At 41.7% G+C, this 19018-nt stretch overlaps 1 protein-coding gene across 1 annotated transcript in view; it reads left to right on the top strand.

The window, feature by feature from the left end:
• Positions 1 to 447: 447 nt before the first annotated feature.
• LOC102436640 (CASP-like protein 4U1) overlaps positions 448 to 19018 on the top strand; it is a 20613-nt gene continuing 2042 nt past the window's right edge. Inside the window, exon 1 of the mRNA XM_014454452.2 lies at positions 448 to 487. Within this exon, the coding sequence (XP_014309938.2) occupies positions 448 to 487 (40 nt within the window). The remainder of the gene's footprint in view (positions 488 to 19018) is intronic.

The raw sequence follows: 19018 nt of genomic DNA, 5'->3' as shown, positions 1-19018 counted from the left end.
AGCAGGCCAGGTCGAGGGACCCCACCGGTGCACGAATCCGTGCACTGGGTCTCTAGTCTAGTAATAAAAGGTCATCAAGCCATATATTTCTTTTTTTAAAAAAAAAGCTAACATTGTAGATGTGTCTGGCCATATTTTTATCTTCTTAATACACTTTTTTCTTCTTTTACTAAATTATATATTTCTTTAGAATGAAATTGCACTTCTATTCCCAGCAAGTATGAGGTTCTTGGCATAGAGCAGGTGAGAGATCATAAAAGCATGCATTAGCGCAGGGACTGAGGGAGGAGAGGACTCATTTTAGGAATAGGTGGTAAAATCAGTAGGTCTCTGTGATAAATCTACCACAAAGCCAGCAAACATCAAACTCTTCAGAAGCTTACTAGTAGATGTGGAGTGAAAGGTGCAACTGGGGCAGCTTCCCCAAAAGAAACGAAAAGCAAAGACATGACTGATGGTGGAAGACGTTCTATGCTGACATGTCCAGGTAACAAATCTGGGAGCAAGGGAGAGGTCAAAGATAAAATTACAGCCATTATTCATGGAGGCCTTCTTCTAAGTACTTTACAAGTATCTCATTTAATTTTTACCAACTACCCTACTAGGGAAGTTTTATTTTTATCATATTCCACAGCTGTGGAAAAAGAAGCACAGGATTCTAAATAATACGCCCAAGTTTGCACAGCAAGTAGTGGTGGAGGCTGACTTTGAACCTGGGTTCGTAAACTCATTACTGTGCCTCACTGAAGAGAGGAGGTAACTAATAAAGTCCCATAGCAGATGTGAGGGAGCAGGGACACAGATAACAATTTATCCTAAAAGGAAGATGGCCCTAGACCAGCCGTGGGCAAACTACAGCCCGCGGGCCGGATCCGGCCCATTTGAAATGAATAAAACTAAAAAAAAAAAAAAAGACCGTACCCTTTTATGTAATGATGTTTACTTTGAATTTATATTAGTTCACACAAACACTCCATCCATGCTTTTGTTCCGGCCCTCTGGTCCAGTTTAAGAACCCATTGTGGCCCTCGAGTCAAAAAGTTTGCCCACCCCTGCCCTAGACCCAAAGGAAAGGACATAAAGATGAGGGCAGATGCAGAAAGTGTTTAAAAGAGGTCAAACAGGGAGTTAAAGTGCTTGATGAAGAGGAAAGCAAGGCTGTCCCTAATGCTGAGGCAGGGTGAATATTGGGGAGTTACTCTGAAAACACTTGAATGCATGAGGAGAGAGCAGTAACTTTCATCATATTTCTCATGATGTCCCTGTGTAAGAAACATGAGAAAGTCATTACAGTGACCATACGGTGATATTACTATATAAAAAGAAAAAATGAGGACTTTAAAAAAAAATTCAGGCTAGATCAGAATAACAGATGGATTATGTACTTCTGAGCTACATTATGTAAATTTGATTTTGAAAATCTCATAAAACCAAAATCAGGTTTTAAGGAATATAACATAAACATAAGAATTAAATTATACCTTCATGTGCTAAGAAGTAAATCTAAGTAACGATAGAGAAATCTGTCTTTATTATTAATCAGTATAATCCCATAAAGCTGGAAGGGACTTTGGCATCAGGTGACCCAAACGCTTCCCTTCTCAGCAGAGGAAACTATATGACTTCCCAAAAATGACAGTCCATTGAGAGGAAAACCAGGCCTTGAGAATCCTGTAGTCTTTTCTCTTTTGCATGTGGTCGGGAGAAACGATCTCTCTCATGTTCTTTTTAACCCATGTCCTCTTTATGTTGTCCTAACATGTACATCAATTAATCTACTGTAATAGGTGTAGCAACTATTAATTGATCCTAAGGGGTCAGAGAAGGGAACTAACATGTATAGAATGCGTACTCTTTGCCAACATTATCAGTAATCTTGTGTTTGGGCTTTAGCATACATAATTAATTACCTTGAGTGTTTTTGGATGGCTCCATCTATTTCCACTGTTGAGGAAACTGTGACCGAGGGAGGTAAATAACTCATGTGACGTCACATATGGTCATTTATTCCCACCGCACTATGTTCTACCATGATATTTGCATCTTTTTAAAACCTAAATATTATTTTTCCCCAAGACTTTAGATATTTTTTCCTTTTAAAAAAAATATCAGCACTACCCAGCCAGCGTGGCTCAGTGGTTGAGCGTCAACCTATGAACCAGGAGGTCAGTGTTCGATTCCTGGTCAGGGCACATGCCCGGGTTGTGGGCTTGATCCCCAGTGTGGGGTGTGCAGGAGGCAGCTGATCAATGATTCTCTCTCATCATTGATGTTTCTATCTCTCTCTCCCTCTTCCTTCCTCTCTGAAATCAATAAAAATATATTTTAAAAAGTAAAAATAAAAAATATCAGCACTGAGAGCTACAGGATAGCTTCCTCAAGTCTGATAAGTCATCTATTTTCCAGATTTCAAAATTCTGTTTCCCCTTATCTTTTCTCTAGTTTCCCTGACCTTGTGTTTCAAAAAATTTTTTGTTTCTACAAATGTTAATAAAGTCTCAGGAAGGAGGAAGTTAGACATTTGCATTTAAGCTCATATTCTTATCTGCTATTCCCCAGAATATGTTTCAACACACATCTGACATCATTGTCAAAATGCATGTGGACACTCCCAACTTTTTCTAACACTTCTTACACTGACCAAAGTCAATGCCTTCTCTTTATTGTCATTGATAAAACCAAGTAGATTCTTTACATATGGCCTTTTGTTAGATTTACATTTTTGTAACATTTATATTATTTAACCTTTTAGATTCTGTATCAGATAATAAAAATTTGGCCAGCTCCCTGGTGAAATATTGCCTGTTCAGTTTGAACAGCAAAATGTTCGAAAAATAATATAATTTTATGGAGTAGGTATTCTTACACCTTAGAACATTTAATTATTTGTCTCACCCCTGAAAAATGTGAGGTCTCTAAAGTACTTTATTGACATTAAATAAATAAGAAATGAATGAATAAATGAGTGTATAAGTCATGCATATTCAATATCTGTCTCAAAATAATAAATTTTTATTATATTTTCCTTTATCTCTACATTTGTTTGCCTGATCCAGATCCTTTCCTGAGGAATGATTTTTCAGTTTGGGGCTGTGTTTTCTAAATTTCTCTGGCATTGATTATCGATTTTATATGTGAACTCATCATTTGGTAGACTCTATTACTGTGCTCATAAACGCTGAGAAGCTACTACTAATGTCAGTTAGCTACTAAAATGTATTTGCTAACTTTGCATCCTTCATCCTCAGGCACAATATGTAGATTCAATCCCAAATCACAATGGTTAACTCAGCACTTTGGGTCTAGCTTGGTAATACAGCACTATTTCCACATAGTGTAATTATTTGTTTATATTTCTTTCTTGAATATACTGTGACTTTTTCAAGGACAGTAACCAGGACTTACTCATTTGGGGTATTGCTTAACTCTATTGAAAACATATCTACCATGCTATTCATAACATCTTTGCCATGCAATAAGCAATTGTTAAAGCAACTCAGTTACACACCCTTTTGCCACCACATTAAAAATCTGCACGGACTAGAGCTTTGTTTGAACTGATCTGACTAGAATATATATTGTTACACAGACAGCTTCCCAGAATACTAAAACATCTATTCAATTTGGTGGGGGAAAAAAAGAACTACAAAATTAACATTGTTGATGCAAAATTGCCTATGTGTTCTTCACTTTTTTCGCCTTTCATACAGATGTCCTGGTATTATATTAAAAAAAGAGAAATAAATACCGCTATGTACATCCAATGGCAATTTTTCTCCTTTCCCATTCCTTCTTTAATCTCACTCAGCAAATTGATTTGACTAGCTCAGAAATGGATCTGCTATAAAAAATATTACCAACTTCACAATGATTCTGGAATCTCATAAATCGTAATCATTAGCATGACCTCCCTTTAGAATTCAATTAGCTCCAAAGGAACAATTTCCTATAATAGATTTACCTCTATTACCCCTAATAGCATTAACTGGGCAAGGCTACAGATGGCATTATGAGCGATTCCAGTGCTTGCTCAGGAGCACACTGGCCTTGACTGAATCCAAGTGTGTCTCAAGGTCTGAGTCCTTCCTTTGCTGCTGCCCTTACCCCAATGTCTAACTGTGAGGTAGTCTTTACCTCATATATGTACTGGTTCTCCTTAAATCCTAACAAATGTTTGGTTAAAAGTCTACTGCTGCTATTATTCCTAAACTTCTCTATTTGTCATAATCTCTTTTTAAGAAATTATTTTAAACTTAATTTTATTGTAGTATTGCAGATGTCCCCCCCCTGCCCCCCCAGCCCCTTTTACCCTCCCCCTCCCAGCCCCTGCCCCACCCCAGGTCTTTATCAAACTATTGTCTGTGTCCATTGGCTATGCATACATGTATATGAGTTCTTGGGTTAAGCTTTTATCACTGTCTCCCCCTACTCCCTGCCTCCCCCCACAACTCCCCTCCCATGAGAAATTTCAGTCTGTTCCATGTATCCATGTCTCTGGACCTATTCTATTAGTCAGTTTATTACGTTCATTAGTCATACTCTCTTTTTCTACTTTTCATTGCAAATGCAGCCTTGGGAAGAGTATTAGTTTATGAAGATGATATGGTCAGCAAGTGAACCAGTGATCACTTCCCCAGTGCAAAATTAGCAGGTAGCTAGAATTATCACTACGGTCCCTTCCTGTTTAAAACTTCAGGGTCAAGAATCAGTTTGCTTATCCAGGCCCCTTCCAAGTTGGCTCTCAGACAAGTCACGTTTTGACCACAGACCTCTGTTCACTTGGTGACAGCTGACTGGCCAGCAGAGTTAGAAAAGGACTTTCATGAGAACACTGGCTACAGCAGTGATGGCGAACCTATGACACGCGTGTCAGAGGTGACACGCGAACTCATTTTTTTGGTTGATTTTTCTTTGTTAAATGGCATTTAAATATATAAAATAAATATCAAAAATATAAGTCTTTCTTTTACTATGGTTGCAAATATCAAAAAATTTCTATATGTGACACAGCACCAGAGTTAAGTTAGGGTTTTTCAAAATGCTGACACACCGAGCTCAAAAGGTTCACCATCACTGGTCTACAGGCTCCCCAAACAGACTGACTCAGTGACATCCAGGTATGGGAAGTTCAAGATCAGTTAAGCCATTATAGAGGGACTGAGTTAGTTGATAGTGAAAGGGCGAGGGCTATGCCCTCCATCTTGCCTGTATCCTCCATGTTGGGGCAGTTGCCACGTGCGGGAAGCCCAGGCCTCTGCTGGCCACGCCCGGGATTTTAAACTAACCAATGACAATCAAGGGAAGTGCGCGCCGTAGATATGACCACATCCTGTGTAACAAGACCCGGCTTGCACCTGGCCAATCGGCAGGGCCCACAATCCCCTCGCTCCATCCCCCTATTAAAACCCGGTTTTTCCCAGGCGGGGGGACTCTGCTTCTGGTCACTGCGCTGGCCTGGAGCGGAGTCGGGTTGGCTAGCCCCCAATAAAAGGACCTTCTGCTTTTGCATCGAACTGGCTGGCTCCTAGTGTGGTCTTTGAGGGATCTTGGAATCTGGGCATAACAGATAGTTTAAGAGGCACAGACTAATAATGGCAGAAAACCAGTAAATGAAGGTCAGAATTGTCAATATGTCTTAAGTTCAAATCGTCATGGTATCCTGAATAAAATTCCAGTTTCCTATGAAACTCATGAAATACTTCCCGTACAGCTGCATTTTTCTGTATACCATACAACGAGGTCTTAGCATGAGAGGCAACTGGAATATGTCAACTTTTTTTTTTGTAAAGGAAAAGATTCTAAATAATAGTGACATAAAACCTATTTTTAAACATTTTTATATTACTTAACAATAGTTTGAATATAAAATATTTATAGAATATTAATTTTTATTAGGAAAAACATAACTTTCATAAATTTAGTTTTATACATTTAATTTGTATAAATTTATACTTATAAACTTATAATAAAAAATTATAGTTTATACATTTAATTTTAGACTATTTTTTTGGTTTTTTTAACTGTGCAAAGTTTTGAAAGCAATAGTTATATAACAGCACCCAAACAGTGGAACTATACAGAAGCACTTTTAAAAACTAAATCTACTTAAGCAAAGCTCTTTTCTTTAGCTTCCAAATAAATATTCTATATGGTTGCAGAATAAGATGATTATCTTAAAAGAGTTTGATTAATTTAAAAAATACATATGTATGGGTGGGTGCAGTTTTCCTCAAGGGTCTCTGAATCATTATTTAATTTGTTTCTAATTCACTTGACTTTTAAAAGTTTATTTAATTTTACCGACATCCAAAACTCTTAGATCTTCAGGAGGGCAAAGTGATGCAATTAAATCAACAGCATAAAGGTCACGTGATCCGGTTAAATTACAGATTAACAAGTCTTTTCTATAGAAAAATAATATGTGTGTAGAAAAATGAAGAAATTATGTTTTCTACATTTGTTGCAGTCTTTTGATTATATAATATGAAAAGTTTTAAAATTTTTAAATAGCAATGTTAAAAAACTGGAATAAAATATTTGAGGCTATTGAACCATATTGAGTCTCATACTTTAGAAAATAATACAGACTTAGGAAGCAAAAGTGAGTCCAAATTAAAAGCACATTGAATAATACTATGCATAACACAAGTCTGAAGTGCAAAGATAATGGCTTCTGAGAAGAATAATAGAAATTGAGTTAACTACATAAATGAATGAAAAAAAAAGTGATCATTTGGATCCATTTTTAAATTGCCTAAGGTTTTCTTTTTAAATTATATCTTTAAGAAGTTTTCAATCCCTGATTTTAAATTACTTTATAACAGAGGAACAGTTGGGGGAAGGGGGAAGAGAAAGATAAGAATCTACCTTCACTTCAGGAGACTTGGAAACTCTGTAACCAACAGCAAAGTTCAAGAGGAGGTTCCCTGTTTCCCTGAGGCTCTTGCTGTGGTTACTTTTCCTTACTCCGCTACAAAAAAATAACAGCATATTTTTAAGTTGCCAAAAGAAGAATACAAACAGATTCGTGGAAAATAATTTCAAAATTTAGGATTCACAGGTGACCTCTTGTTCCATCCTCTTGACCTCACTGTGGAAAGAATCCCACAGCCTTAGCTCTAAATCAGGACCCAGATGCCCCTCAACACAAGGTACTAGGTCCCGGCAGGGGATCTGAAGATAATTTACTGCAAGGCAACTTCCTTTTCTCAAGTTAAAACTTTGGTGGTGGTCTTCCTATTGGTTAAGTTGGTTCCCATCCCTTTAGAGGATGAACTAATTAATGACAGGGAACAATATTAAATCTATGTGTAAATAGTATACATGCTGACTTTGAATAACATTAAAGATGGTATTTAAATTGATTTTAATGGAAGCAATAAAAGCGAATCTACATGAGTTTTAACTTCATTTTTAAAAATGTTTTAATCCTCACCCAAGGATATTGTTGGGGTCCAACCCCAGCAGGTCCAGGGGTTCCCAAAGGTGTGGATGGAGTCGGCGGAGAAGGAATGACACGGAGTCCGCGTTCAGTTGATCAGCAGCCTAGCCAGATTCTCTAGCCAGGTTCTAGCCAGGTTCCCCAGCCAGATTCAGTCTTTATTGTCCTGTTACATCTTTATTTATACCAGTTGATTTTAATCCTATCCATTCTATTCCAAAGGTTAGGGCGTTTGTTAATCTAGTTCTGTTGAGTTTAATCCTGTCTAGGTTAATCTCCGTGTTCCATTATAAGGGCTATTCCAAGGTCACTGCTCTACTGATAAGCTACAAGGAAGTGACTGAAGGAGATTATCCTACCCAGTAAAGGTTATGTCCTCCCAGCCTTGCTGCTTGCCTTCCCTGGGACTGCCCTGTGTCAGTGGGTCTCCAGGGGTATAGGCTTTGGTGCTTTCCCTGGTGGGCAGACCCCTGGGGATGTGGGCCCAACAAGTCCCAAATTTATTGCCAACAGTCTTAGTCCAAGTTCTTCATAAGTAGTACATGGTATTTCTGTAACACTAGGGGGTTTCACTGATTTATTCTCTTCCTTAGTCCTGTTAATCCCTAACTCCAGGGAAAAAATCCCCACCTGGGGAAACAACCTTTCTCGGAGAGGTGACCTTGGTTAAAACACATAGCGCTAAGAAGGGGAGCAAACATATTAAAAACAGTATGCCATATACGCCAGGTCCCTGTGCAGATGTTTCTTCCCTGCAGCGACTGTGTCAAGCAGCAAGGATGGACCGGCTTCTGGCAGGATATTTTTTACTGTTTTGTTGTATGTGTTTTTTAAGAGAAAGGGTTAGGGAGAGAGAGAGAGAGAGAGAGAGAGAGAGCGAGAGAGAGAGAAATAGGTTGAATCCCATGCATGCCCCAACTGGAGATGGAATCCAAAACCTGGGTATGTGACCTGACCATGAATCAAACCCGCCACTGGTATAAGGCAGTGGTCAGCAAACTCATTAGTCAACAGAGCCAAATATCAACAGTACAACGATTGAAATTTCTTTTGAGAGCCAGATTTTTTCAACTTAAACTATATAGGTAGGTACATTGTTATTAACTTAATTAGGGTACTCCTAAGGCTTAGGAAGAGCCACACTCAAGGGGCCAAAGAGCCGCATGTTGCTCGCAAGCCGCAGTTTGCCGACCATGGGATAAGGGATGAACCAACAGAGCCACACTGGCCTGGGCCCATTCCCTCTCTTGATCGGAGTCTGGCCTCACCACACCTCACCCAAGATACTGTGGTTAAAACACAGACATTTGACAACAGCCTCCTGAGAGATCCTGGCAAGATCCATTGTGCTTAGCTGTTCCCAGCTGTTAATCCTCAGAAATTACTAGAGAAAATAAACACACATTTGTTTTTGTTGCCAAGTTTGGGAATAATTTGTTGTGCATCAATAGATAAGTAACATCCAAGCTCAACATTCTTCAGACTTGGCATGATATTGGGACTTTTCTCCCTTCTCTCTTAGACCAGATTCCACTTGTCTGAAGGCTAATTTTCTCCAATCTCTCATATCTATATATATAAATAGCCAGTGACCGGAACACCCACTGCGGCCAGCGAACTGGCCCTATCAGGCCTCTTTTACCCTGATTGAGGGCGGGGCGGCCAGCCAACACCCTGGCGGGCCTTCCCACCGGCCAGCCCCACCCCGGATGGGTCCCCACCAGCCTGATCAGCCCCCAGCCCCTCCCTTTGGCCAGCCCTGCCCCCAATTGGCCCCACCACCCTGATTGGGGGTGGGGTTAGTCAGCCAACCTCCTGCAGCCCCTCCCCCTGGCCTGCCCCACCCCAATGGGCCCCCACCACCCTGATTGGGCCAGCAGCCCCTCCCCATGGCCGGCCCCCACCTCGGATCACCCCCCTACCCTAATAAGTTGTGGAGTCGGCTGGCCAACCTCTTGCAGCCAGCTCTGCCCCTGATTGCCCCCCCCACACACACACACACCAATTGGGGGTGGGGCTGGCTGGCCAACTTCCCACGGCCCCTCCCCCAGCTGCTGACCCCCATCAGCCTCCTATACCCCATTCGGGGGAAGGGTCTGCTGGCCAACCTCCTTCTGACAGGCCCAGCCCAGATCTGCCCTGATTGGGGCAGGGCTGGGCAGATCCTACCTGTGCACCAATTCATGCACTGGGCCTCTAAAATATATATATATATATATTCTCCAGACAGACACATATATCTGGCCAGAGAATTGTGCTTCTAATTCAGTTCAAATTTTGTAAATGATATCTTTGGAAATGACTCATCCATACATGTGCTTCACAGATTTTTATAAAATCAAAACATTTTACCATAGTCTGATTCCACCATAGTTCAATTCCAAAAGAGTTCACTGAGTAAAAACTGTGCCTAAAATTCTGGCTGGAATTGTTCTGAATACAAGAAAAAATATATACAATATCTAGTCTCAAAGACTTAAAAGTTCAATTAGCCAGTTCTCAAAATTTTATTGGTAAACTTGATATGCAAGTTATTATGCCTTATCAAGATTAAAAAAGAACCTCTGGTGGACACAGAAACCTGTTTTTTAAAGGTTTCTGAAAGAATTTTGGTGCAAAATTAAACTGTGTATAAAGTGTAAACTGCTTTATTTTAAGATGCACACAGACTAGTTATTTAGAAAGTGATTTTTTAAATATCAACGTTAACAAATTTAAAATATCTATCATTGAATTTGACATCCTCAACAATGCAATGGTAAGACTGCAGATCTGTCTACAAAAACCTGGGCTCTGGTCCCAGCTGTTGGTCTGTCTCTCACCTTGAAAATATTTGTTTCCTTCACTGGGCCTCAGATTCTTCATCTGTAAAATTAGAGAAATGGATGAGATGTTGGCTTAAAATATTCTGTCTTTAAAATTAGACCATTTCAGAAAGCAAGTTGCTGGACACCTCAGATATGACATTTTCTCTTCCTCAGTGTCTTAGTATATGACATTGACTTTATCATACATTGTTCACATGATTGCTAAAAGAATGAAAGGAGACAAAGTGCATAAAATTGCCTTTTAACTATAAAGAGGTTTGCTTGAGAATCCCCCAAGTTCAGCACTGAGGGCTTTCCTTGCCTCTTGTCATTTGAACTCCTCAACTTCCCTGTGCAGCTAGTAATGCCGCAACCCCATTTTTCACAGATGAGGGCATCTATATGTAGAAAAGCTATGCAACTGGCCCAGTGTCTCACAGCAATTTACAACATAGCCTCAGAGCTCGGACTCAAACTCGGGACCATCTATACCTACCATCTAGGCGGGTAACCATGAGCAGTAGGCGAGTCATACCATTACCAGGAGAGAACCACTCTTTCTCCTTCTACTCTGTTTTTTTTTTTTTTCTAAAAGTCCCTGGTGACTACCAAGAATACCAAATTCCTGATTTCACCTCAGCCCCTTAATATGCATTTCCAGTGGAGGAATTAAGTGTCCTTGGTGATCCTTATCATCAAGGACTTTTTAGGAAACATGGTTCTGTCCACTTCTTCTCTCTGTATTATGTTTAAAAAGATGACCGATGAGAGAGGATTTCCATCTTGTATTTTGGGTTTGACTGAATCCTCTACTAAAAAGCTCTGGCCCAGGATGCAGTGTATGCCGACAGCACAACCTGTTCTTCCGCCCTGGACCTTCTCACTGGTCTGCTTGGCGTCCAGTTGCAGGGAAAACAGCTCCGTCTCATCCCCAAGGGTCCCCAGACAAACAGCTGAAGGGCCACGTCTGTTGCTTTTGAATTCCCTCCGTGTCTATAGGAAGTCTCTGGCTGGCTGTGCTGGAAAGTCTAGAAACAGGTCAGCAGACAAGTTCCAGGATTCTTTCCGCAGAAGTCAGCCAGCTAGCTCCGTGCCTGGCTCGCTCCGGATATTGCAACAGAGGGGGCGCAGCTCTGCAGAAACCCACACATCCTGGAGATTTCTTACAACGTCAAGATTCTTACCCACTTTCCCATTCCTGAGTCATTACCAGTCTCTCACCCTCTTCCATTTAAATGTGCTTTTGAAAAGAACGGGCAGCAAAATATGGAAGATCCCCCAAAGACATTTAAATCTCATAAAGTAATGATTAAAATACAGAAAACAAATGAATTAATAAATCATACTTATTCTGTCTTTTTATTATGCCTTTTCTGTCCAGAGCATTATAAGCTCCATTTGACTAGGAATATTTTTCCCCATAGAGGTTTCCCACACTGCCCTGCACAGTGTGCTACTGAACATTTAATGAATATTTATTGAAAACATGAAGGAAATAAAGTGTAATACATTTCTGTAGATATAAATATGATTGTTTGAAAACATCATCAGCCTTTGACTGTTCCAGTCTGAGAGGGGTTATAGTAGTAGATAACTTAAGAAAGAATGGTACTTTTCTCTCCAGCATTAAAATGGAAGTTGAATTCCTGGGGCGGGGTTGGGCTAAGGTAAAATCAGGAAATTAATTTTGAGCTTCTAAATCAAAAGTGAAAACCTTGCCATTTATGAGCTAAATCCATCTCACAGACATATTTTATTTGGACTTCACAGTGTTTTAAAAAAGATTAAGCCGTTTGTAAAAATCAGGTTATTTCTCACACACACACACACACACACACACACACACACACACAATCCAGAATTCTGTCTTTCCTTGGAAAAAATCAGACTATCTGGCTACCCAGGACCCTATATTCCACATGACAACAGTCAACTGGCTGACTTCACTCACATCCGGCACCTAGTGAGACAGTGTGGTACCATGGCTAGAGTGTAGGTTGTTCGGAGGGGTACACCAGAAAGCTTTTGCACCTAATACATGCTCAATAAGTGTCAGCTACTCTCATTCGCATTAGTACATCAACTTCATCATCCACACCATGGTCACCTACCTACTCTGCATAGGCCTGTGACCGGGGACCCCAGAGATGACTATTGTAGCATCTTTCTCTGTTCTTGGCTAGCTGCTTCTACAATGTTGCCCAATAGAACTTTTTAGAACATTGGGGGGGTACTCCCTATGTGTGCTGCTCAATATTATAGCTATCACTCGTAGCTACTGAACACCGGGAATGTGGATAGTGCAATTAGGGAACTGAATTTTAATTTTATTTAATTCTCACTAGCCACATGTGGCTACCATACTGGATAGCACAGCTCTATAACTCCACTCAAGCATACCTTTTTTCCTCGCCTCTATCCCTATCAAACTTGCTTTCTAGATCTAAAACTAATTTATGTTCTATTGTAAGCAGCTGGTAATATGTTAAATAGGTCATCTCTCTAAAGGCAATTGTCCAATTTTGCATAATCAAAATGACATTTAAAAATATGAATTCTTTGTATCCCCATTCCCATTCTACCTCTGTAAATCTAAGGTAGGGTCTCCAGTCTCACATTGTATACTTTTAACAAGCCCTTCTAGGTGATTCTTATAATTAGGTAAATTTAGTAATTTCCATCATAGGAATAATTTCCAAAGACTGATAAGGAAGAGGAGTCAGCATGCAATGCTGGGTATTTCTGAATGATGTGTGCCAACCTCCCTCCTTCCCTCTCCCTGTCTCTTAACCTCCACCACCTCAAGGACCCACCATCCAATGCAGTGCTTACTACACGCCTCTCAGAGGAGCCCAGCCCTTTGGTGTATCATTTCGTGGTAGATGCATTTTAGGGACTAGCCAGCTCTGTTCTCTTATGATGACTGATACTCCAAACCCACTAATGTTAGCCCCTGTAGCAACGTTTGAACTATCTGACCTTGAACTACTTTCCATCCCTGTGTGAGTCATGATGGAAACTTGACCAGGCTGTGCAATCATCCTTTCTTTCCTGAGACTTTGAATTTGGAATCCAAAAAGGATACTTGCTTTCTGCCTGATGGTAGTGTCAAGGCAACATAAACCTGTGCTGAGGGTGCCAAGTTCAGTCATATCCCCAGGACTGAGCTGGTAAAGCTGATCCTCAGAGCAAGAGAAGCTGGAAATCAATGCTCGGAAGCAGGGGGAGAAGTCTCCTGGGCTGGGATGGAGGGAGGGAGAAACCTAATTTCCCAAAGGCTTTCCAGTGAGGATGGCTACGGAAGAATGGGGTGTGGGCTTGATCTCATTTAAGTGGCAGCACCAAGGACAGGTTATTGACTGACATTGTACAAAGACAACCTGTCACCTCTGCTCCACAGCTAAACTCTCACTGTTTTCTGGGGAATTCCTAACGAACTGTGTGTTGGCCCCTTAGGGACCCAGGACAAACTCCTCTGCTACCGTCCACTTAATCAATTTACCCCAGAAATGTGAGATACAAGTTCCACTGTGCCCAGGCTGCATCAAATTTTCTCTCCTCTATTTTATAAATCCTATTTATCTCACTCTCTCATGTGTGAGCAAATAGTCAGCATGGGAAATAATGAAGCTAGCTGCAGAGTCCTTCCCTACATGTCTCTGGATTATTCTGGAACATCAACTCCTTTCCCTCGACGGTCCCTGGGCTCCTGCTAGCCAGAGGATGTTTCTGCCACATGGCCAAGGGGTCCCGCAGACACATCCCCCCAGATGTGCAGGGAAGAGGAAAAGGATGAGAGTCCTCGTCTTAGAACAGTGACTGTCCAATGTGGCCTGCATCTGAGGAGCACTGGAAAGATGCAGATTCCGGGGTTATACACACCCATTCACCCATTTGAGAAATTGGCATTTTAAGCAAAACTCTGGGCTTTTTTATACTGAAGGTCCGAGGATTTTAATTTGAAAACATTGTCCTACAGGAAAGAATTCTGACAATAGAGGCGGTCGAGGTGTGCCTGTGTGTGAAGGGGTTTGCTTTTTTTTTTTTTTTTAACATCAAAAGGGCATTCCTGATCACCTTAAAGTCACTTCTTCCCAAACTGTTCTGTAGTAATTGATTTATTGCCAGTTGTGCCTGGTCGCCTAGCCCAGGCTCTTAGATGAGGCGAAATAGCTGGTGTTAGGAGTGTCTTTGACCAAGCAAAGAGTACGGACGCAGTATCTGATAAACAACAGAAAGCCATGTGTTAATACATGAGTAAGAGCAACTCTGGCACTAATCACAAAATGGTGACGGAAAGCCCTCAGGACTTGATTCAAACAATTACCAACAATTTGCATATCATGGATTGTTAGAATCAGTGGGCTAAGGCAGGGTTTTTTTCCAACTCAGCAGTATTGACATCCTGGGCTGGATAATTCTTTGCTTGGGGGTGGGGATGGGGCTGGAGGATGTTTAATGGAATCCTTGGCCCTGCCCACCACATGCCCTCAGTCCCCCATGCCCTAGCTGAGACAATCAACACATTCTCCACTGTCAAATGTTTTCTGAGGAGCCAAATGTCCCTGGGGTTTGGGGTTGAGAAACTGGAATAAGACAGGGAGGGGACAGAGAAAGAGCCCCATCTCTACTCCCCTTGTCAGTTTCACTTTGTCTAAAATTGTCCTTCAGGGTAAGAGCAAAACTGTATATAAGCAAGATGTGGTAGCAATAATGCTTCCCACTTAAAAATACAAGGTTTTACTAGTAGTGAACTTCTGGGGAAACTTCTGTTCTCAGAACTTGGCTTTGGTATTTTAAAAGTTTTAAAAATCTGGTTACTGTCAGACAGGCTCCTGTAGAGCTGGATAAACCAACTAAAGCAGCGGTTCTTAACCTGTGGGTCGTGACCCCTTTGGTGGTCGAAGGACCCTTTCATAGGGGTCGCCTAAGACCATCCTGCATCTCAGATATTTACATTATGATTCATAACAGTAGCAACATTACAGTTATGAAGTAGCAACGAAAATAATTTTATGGTTGGGTCACAACATGAGGAACTGTATTTAAAGGGCCAGAAGGTTGAGAACCACTGCACTAAAGGAAGACTCCCAGCCACATCTTCATTGGCAGCTCTGCCGGCAAAATCCCTGTCACTTTGAGATGTTGTGCATTCAAAGCAATTGCAGAAAGAGTATTTCCACATTCTACTGCCCGCTTTAAATCTGTGGTTTTTGTCTTTCTTATCGGTGTGGCCTGTGACTGCTGGTCAATTGTGCAAAAAAAAATTTGCAGCTTAAGTTTGGTGTCTGTTTCTGTACCATCACAGCTGCTCTCTCCCCAAATGCTGGGGCAAACACTGGTTCTAGCAGAGCTCGTGGATCACTCTAATACACATCTCACCTTGTAACTGGTTCAGGAAATCTGCATCTGAGCTCTCAGCCAAAACCATACGAAGGAAGGGCCGGGGTGAAGGGAGGAATAATGAAATCACCCACGTTCTCTGTAAGCCCATGGGCTAGAGATCTGCACGTGCTCAGTTGCTGAATGAACCAGTTAGTTCTTGGACATCTTTGCCCCAATTATTAAGAGATAATCAATACAACAGATCATCGGCAAAAGATTTCAGTCAAGGGACGTCATGTAGTATCTTGGTTTGTTTTAATTGCTTGCACTTTATCCCTCTATAAGACAATGGAGTATATACCTTAGGCTCTGAGGCTCAGAACTTGAAGTTACCGATCTGAAGACATACAATTCTTGCAGAGATTCTCCTTATCATGTTGGCTGACTTTCTAGTCTTAGGTGGCACTTGAAGTCACCCCAAGACACAGCTCCAATCACTGATCCTACAGTAACAAGTTTCTGAGCACGGCTGGGAGAGAATGAGCTCCTGATTCTGCTCTTCAGAGGTTTATGACTTTGTTCCTCTTCTGCCATAAAATAAGGGTGATACTCCATGTTCAATATTCAACATGCACTCAACACAAAGTGCAAGGCTCTGGTCTAGCTGTTCAAGAATGAAAAAAAGAAGGAGGGGGAAGAAGAACGGGAGGGAGGGAGGGAGGGAGGGAGGCAGGCCCTGCCTTGGGAAATCTAGTCTAGAAAACGTCATCTCTGTTTTAAGTGGTGTGGCTGGTAGTTTGGTTGAAAGATATTCAAATAAAAAAACCAGATTTTCATAAGTGCTTTGAAATCACGAGTAAAATCTCATGTAGATTTAAGATCTTTGTACATAGCAGAAAATCCCCAGAGCAATAGACTGCACTGTTCTTCTTTTACATAAAATAAGATACTGCTCCAGGATTCTGAATTTAGCAGCTGTTGGTGTACGTGTCTCTTGCCGCGCTCATAAAGGTTTTTAATGTACAATCACATAACATATAGCTCATCCCTTCTACGGTTAGATGCATTATTTATAACTAACTTTGTATCATCTTCACATGTTGAAGGAGCAATAAATAATTGGGCCTATCCATTTTTAGTTCCCAGAAAACAAGATTCTCTTCATTTTTCTTTTTTTAATTTTTATTTGTTGATTTTAAAGAGAGGAAGAGAGAGAGAGAGAAATATGAAATAGGTTCCACCTATTCATGCATTCATTGGTTACTTCTTGTGACCCAGGATCAAACCTCGGTATACAGGGATGACGCTCCAACCTACTGAGCTGCCTGGCCAGGACCTCGCTTCATTTTTCATAGTGCCATCTGCCACTCACCCTTTCTGCCAGCGATTAGCATTGGTCCACTGTAGCTCCTGTTTTATTTAAACACACTTATAACTGGGAGACGATACTGCTTAATGTGAATTAGCCTAAAAGCTCACCTGAAGATGCCGGACCTTAGCTGCATCCCACAGCTTCAACACCCATGCAAGGGGCAAACCCAAAAGGCCACAATGTCTGTACCTGAATCCATTCATCTGTAAAGTGAAAATGGTCATATTGATGTTAATAAATCTGAAAAAAAGATCAGATGGAAGTTAAAATATTCACCTGCCAGATGTTAGTGCTCATAATAACCTCCATGATTCACCTTGCCTTAGTGTCATGGGAAACTTGGGATCCACAGGATAAAAGAACGCCATCCACACATTTTGTTCTGAAAAAGTCTGCATACTTATTCATTCTGTGTATAGCACTAATTCCTAGGCACTTTACAAAGCACCTCTTTGCAGAAAACTATAGGAATCTCTTCAGTTGGGCTCCTCGTTCCCCCAACTCTATGCTCTCCCATAACCGAGGCTGGACGCCATGAGTCATCTTCCTAAATTGTGGACCACATAGGGGGACGATCCAGACTTTCTCAGGAAGTTCTGTTTCTGGAGTTCAGAGGAAGACTCATGCTTCACAATGAATGTCAGTGGAGGAGACCATGCTCCACGTGAAGCCCACTGTTAAAGGTTCAACTCATTTCAAACACAGATACAGCGCGTACAGAGGGGATGGGTGGCTGCTTGGAAGTTGAAGGAGCTTTGCACAGAGCACAGGAGTCAGTCAGGTAAATATTAAGCAAAAACAGATGCTCTAAGGGCTGACTATAGACCCAAATCACGAAGTGCTTGAGTGACTCATTCTGGTTAGGGAAACCTAGGAGGTATTTAGAGAGGAATTTTTAAGCATCTGAGCTAAGACAAGAATGATTAAAAGAATTTCAACAGACAAATTTCAACTAGTAGGTGAGGGTGGTTGGGCAGATGATGCTGTGCAGGGAGGAACGGGATAAGCATAGTTATCGAAGTGCCAAAGCAAAAGCAACTTTGACCATTTGGACTGCGGTGGGGTTCCCAAGGGGACAAAATAGAAGGATGAGGAAGTAGAGTCACTTTTCACCTCCAAGGTAAATAATTGAAATTGATTCTCCTAGCAATGGTCTCTTGTTTGGTTTTACCAGGAAGTGATCTAAGCAAGACACTCTTTTTTTTTTTTTTTTAAATTTTAATGGGATGGGCTTGTTCATTTGCAACTCTTCATATTTCCCTGTGTTCTTATTATTGCTGTTATTCGTGATAGTTGAGGTCAGATCTCGGGGTGGTTTACACGGAAATATAACCTCAGATACCTGTGAGGAGTTCAATAGGTCGAGTATAACAGGATTCACAGCTGCCTTAGGATTCCCTAACCCTAGAACTGCAATACGTGTCATAGTAACCAAGGGACTCCGTCTTCGCCGGCCCTGGGGCTTTACTCCAGTTTCCATTTCCTTAAGAAGAAAGAGGTTCCTTCCACCTGCTTGTCACCCACCTTTCCATATTTATGCTGCCGGAGAAATGATTTCAATCCATAAAGCTAATGCATATTTTTTTGGTTCCCCCTGATCTTTAGCATCGTGGCCCTGAAGTCACTCTCCTATTACTCTGGAGCACTGATTTGGCTTTCCCATATGACAGCAACTTCAGCCAGACTGCCTGTCATCCCCCCCCCCCCCCTCCGTGCTCCAGCCTCCTAAAGGGTGAAGGTGGGCACCCACCGCCTCACCCACCAGCCCCCCCTTTTCCCATTTGTCCCCAAGCCCAGGGGTTCCCCCATCTTCCCCCCAACCCGCGCCCTGGGAAAGTCGTCCTCGCCCCATAAACAAAGGGAATGGGAGGGGGGCGAGGATTTCAGAAACTCACACACCCCAAGTCCCGGCTGGGAGAACCCGGGGTCCCGGAGGCCCGGCGGCCGCTAACCCCCTCCCGAAAGTAGAGGAGGAGCCTTCGGGTCCCCCCTCGACACGGTGCTGCCCCGCCCCCGGCCCCGCCCCCCAACCTCTGCGGCCCCGTGGCCCCAGATTTAAGTCCCTCTGGCCCC

Source organism: Myotis lucifugus, unplaced genomic scaffold, assembly GCF_000147115.1.
Source record: "Myotis lucifugus unplaced genomic scaffold, Myoluc2.0 scaffold_36, whole genome shotgun sequence".
In the NCBI taxonomy this organism is placed as follows: Eukaryota; Metazoa; Chordata; class Mammalia; order Chiroptera; family Vespertilionidae; genus Myotis; species Myotis lucifugus.
Note: the sequence above shows the minus strand (reverse complement) of the source record. Positions and strands in the feature narration are given on the sequence as shown.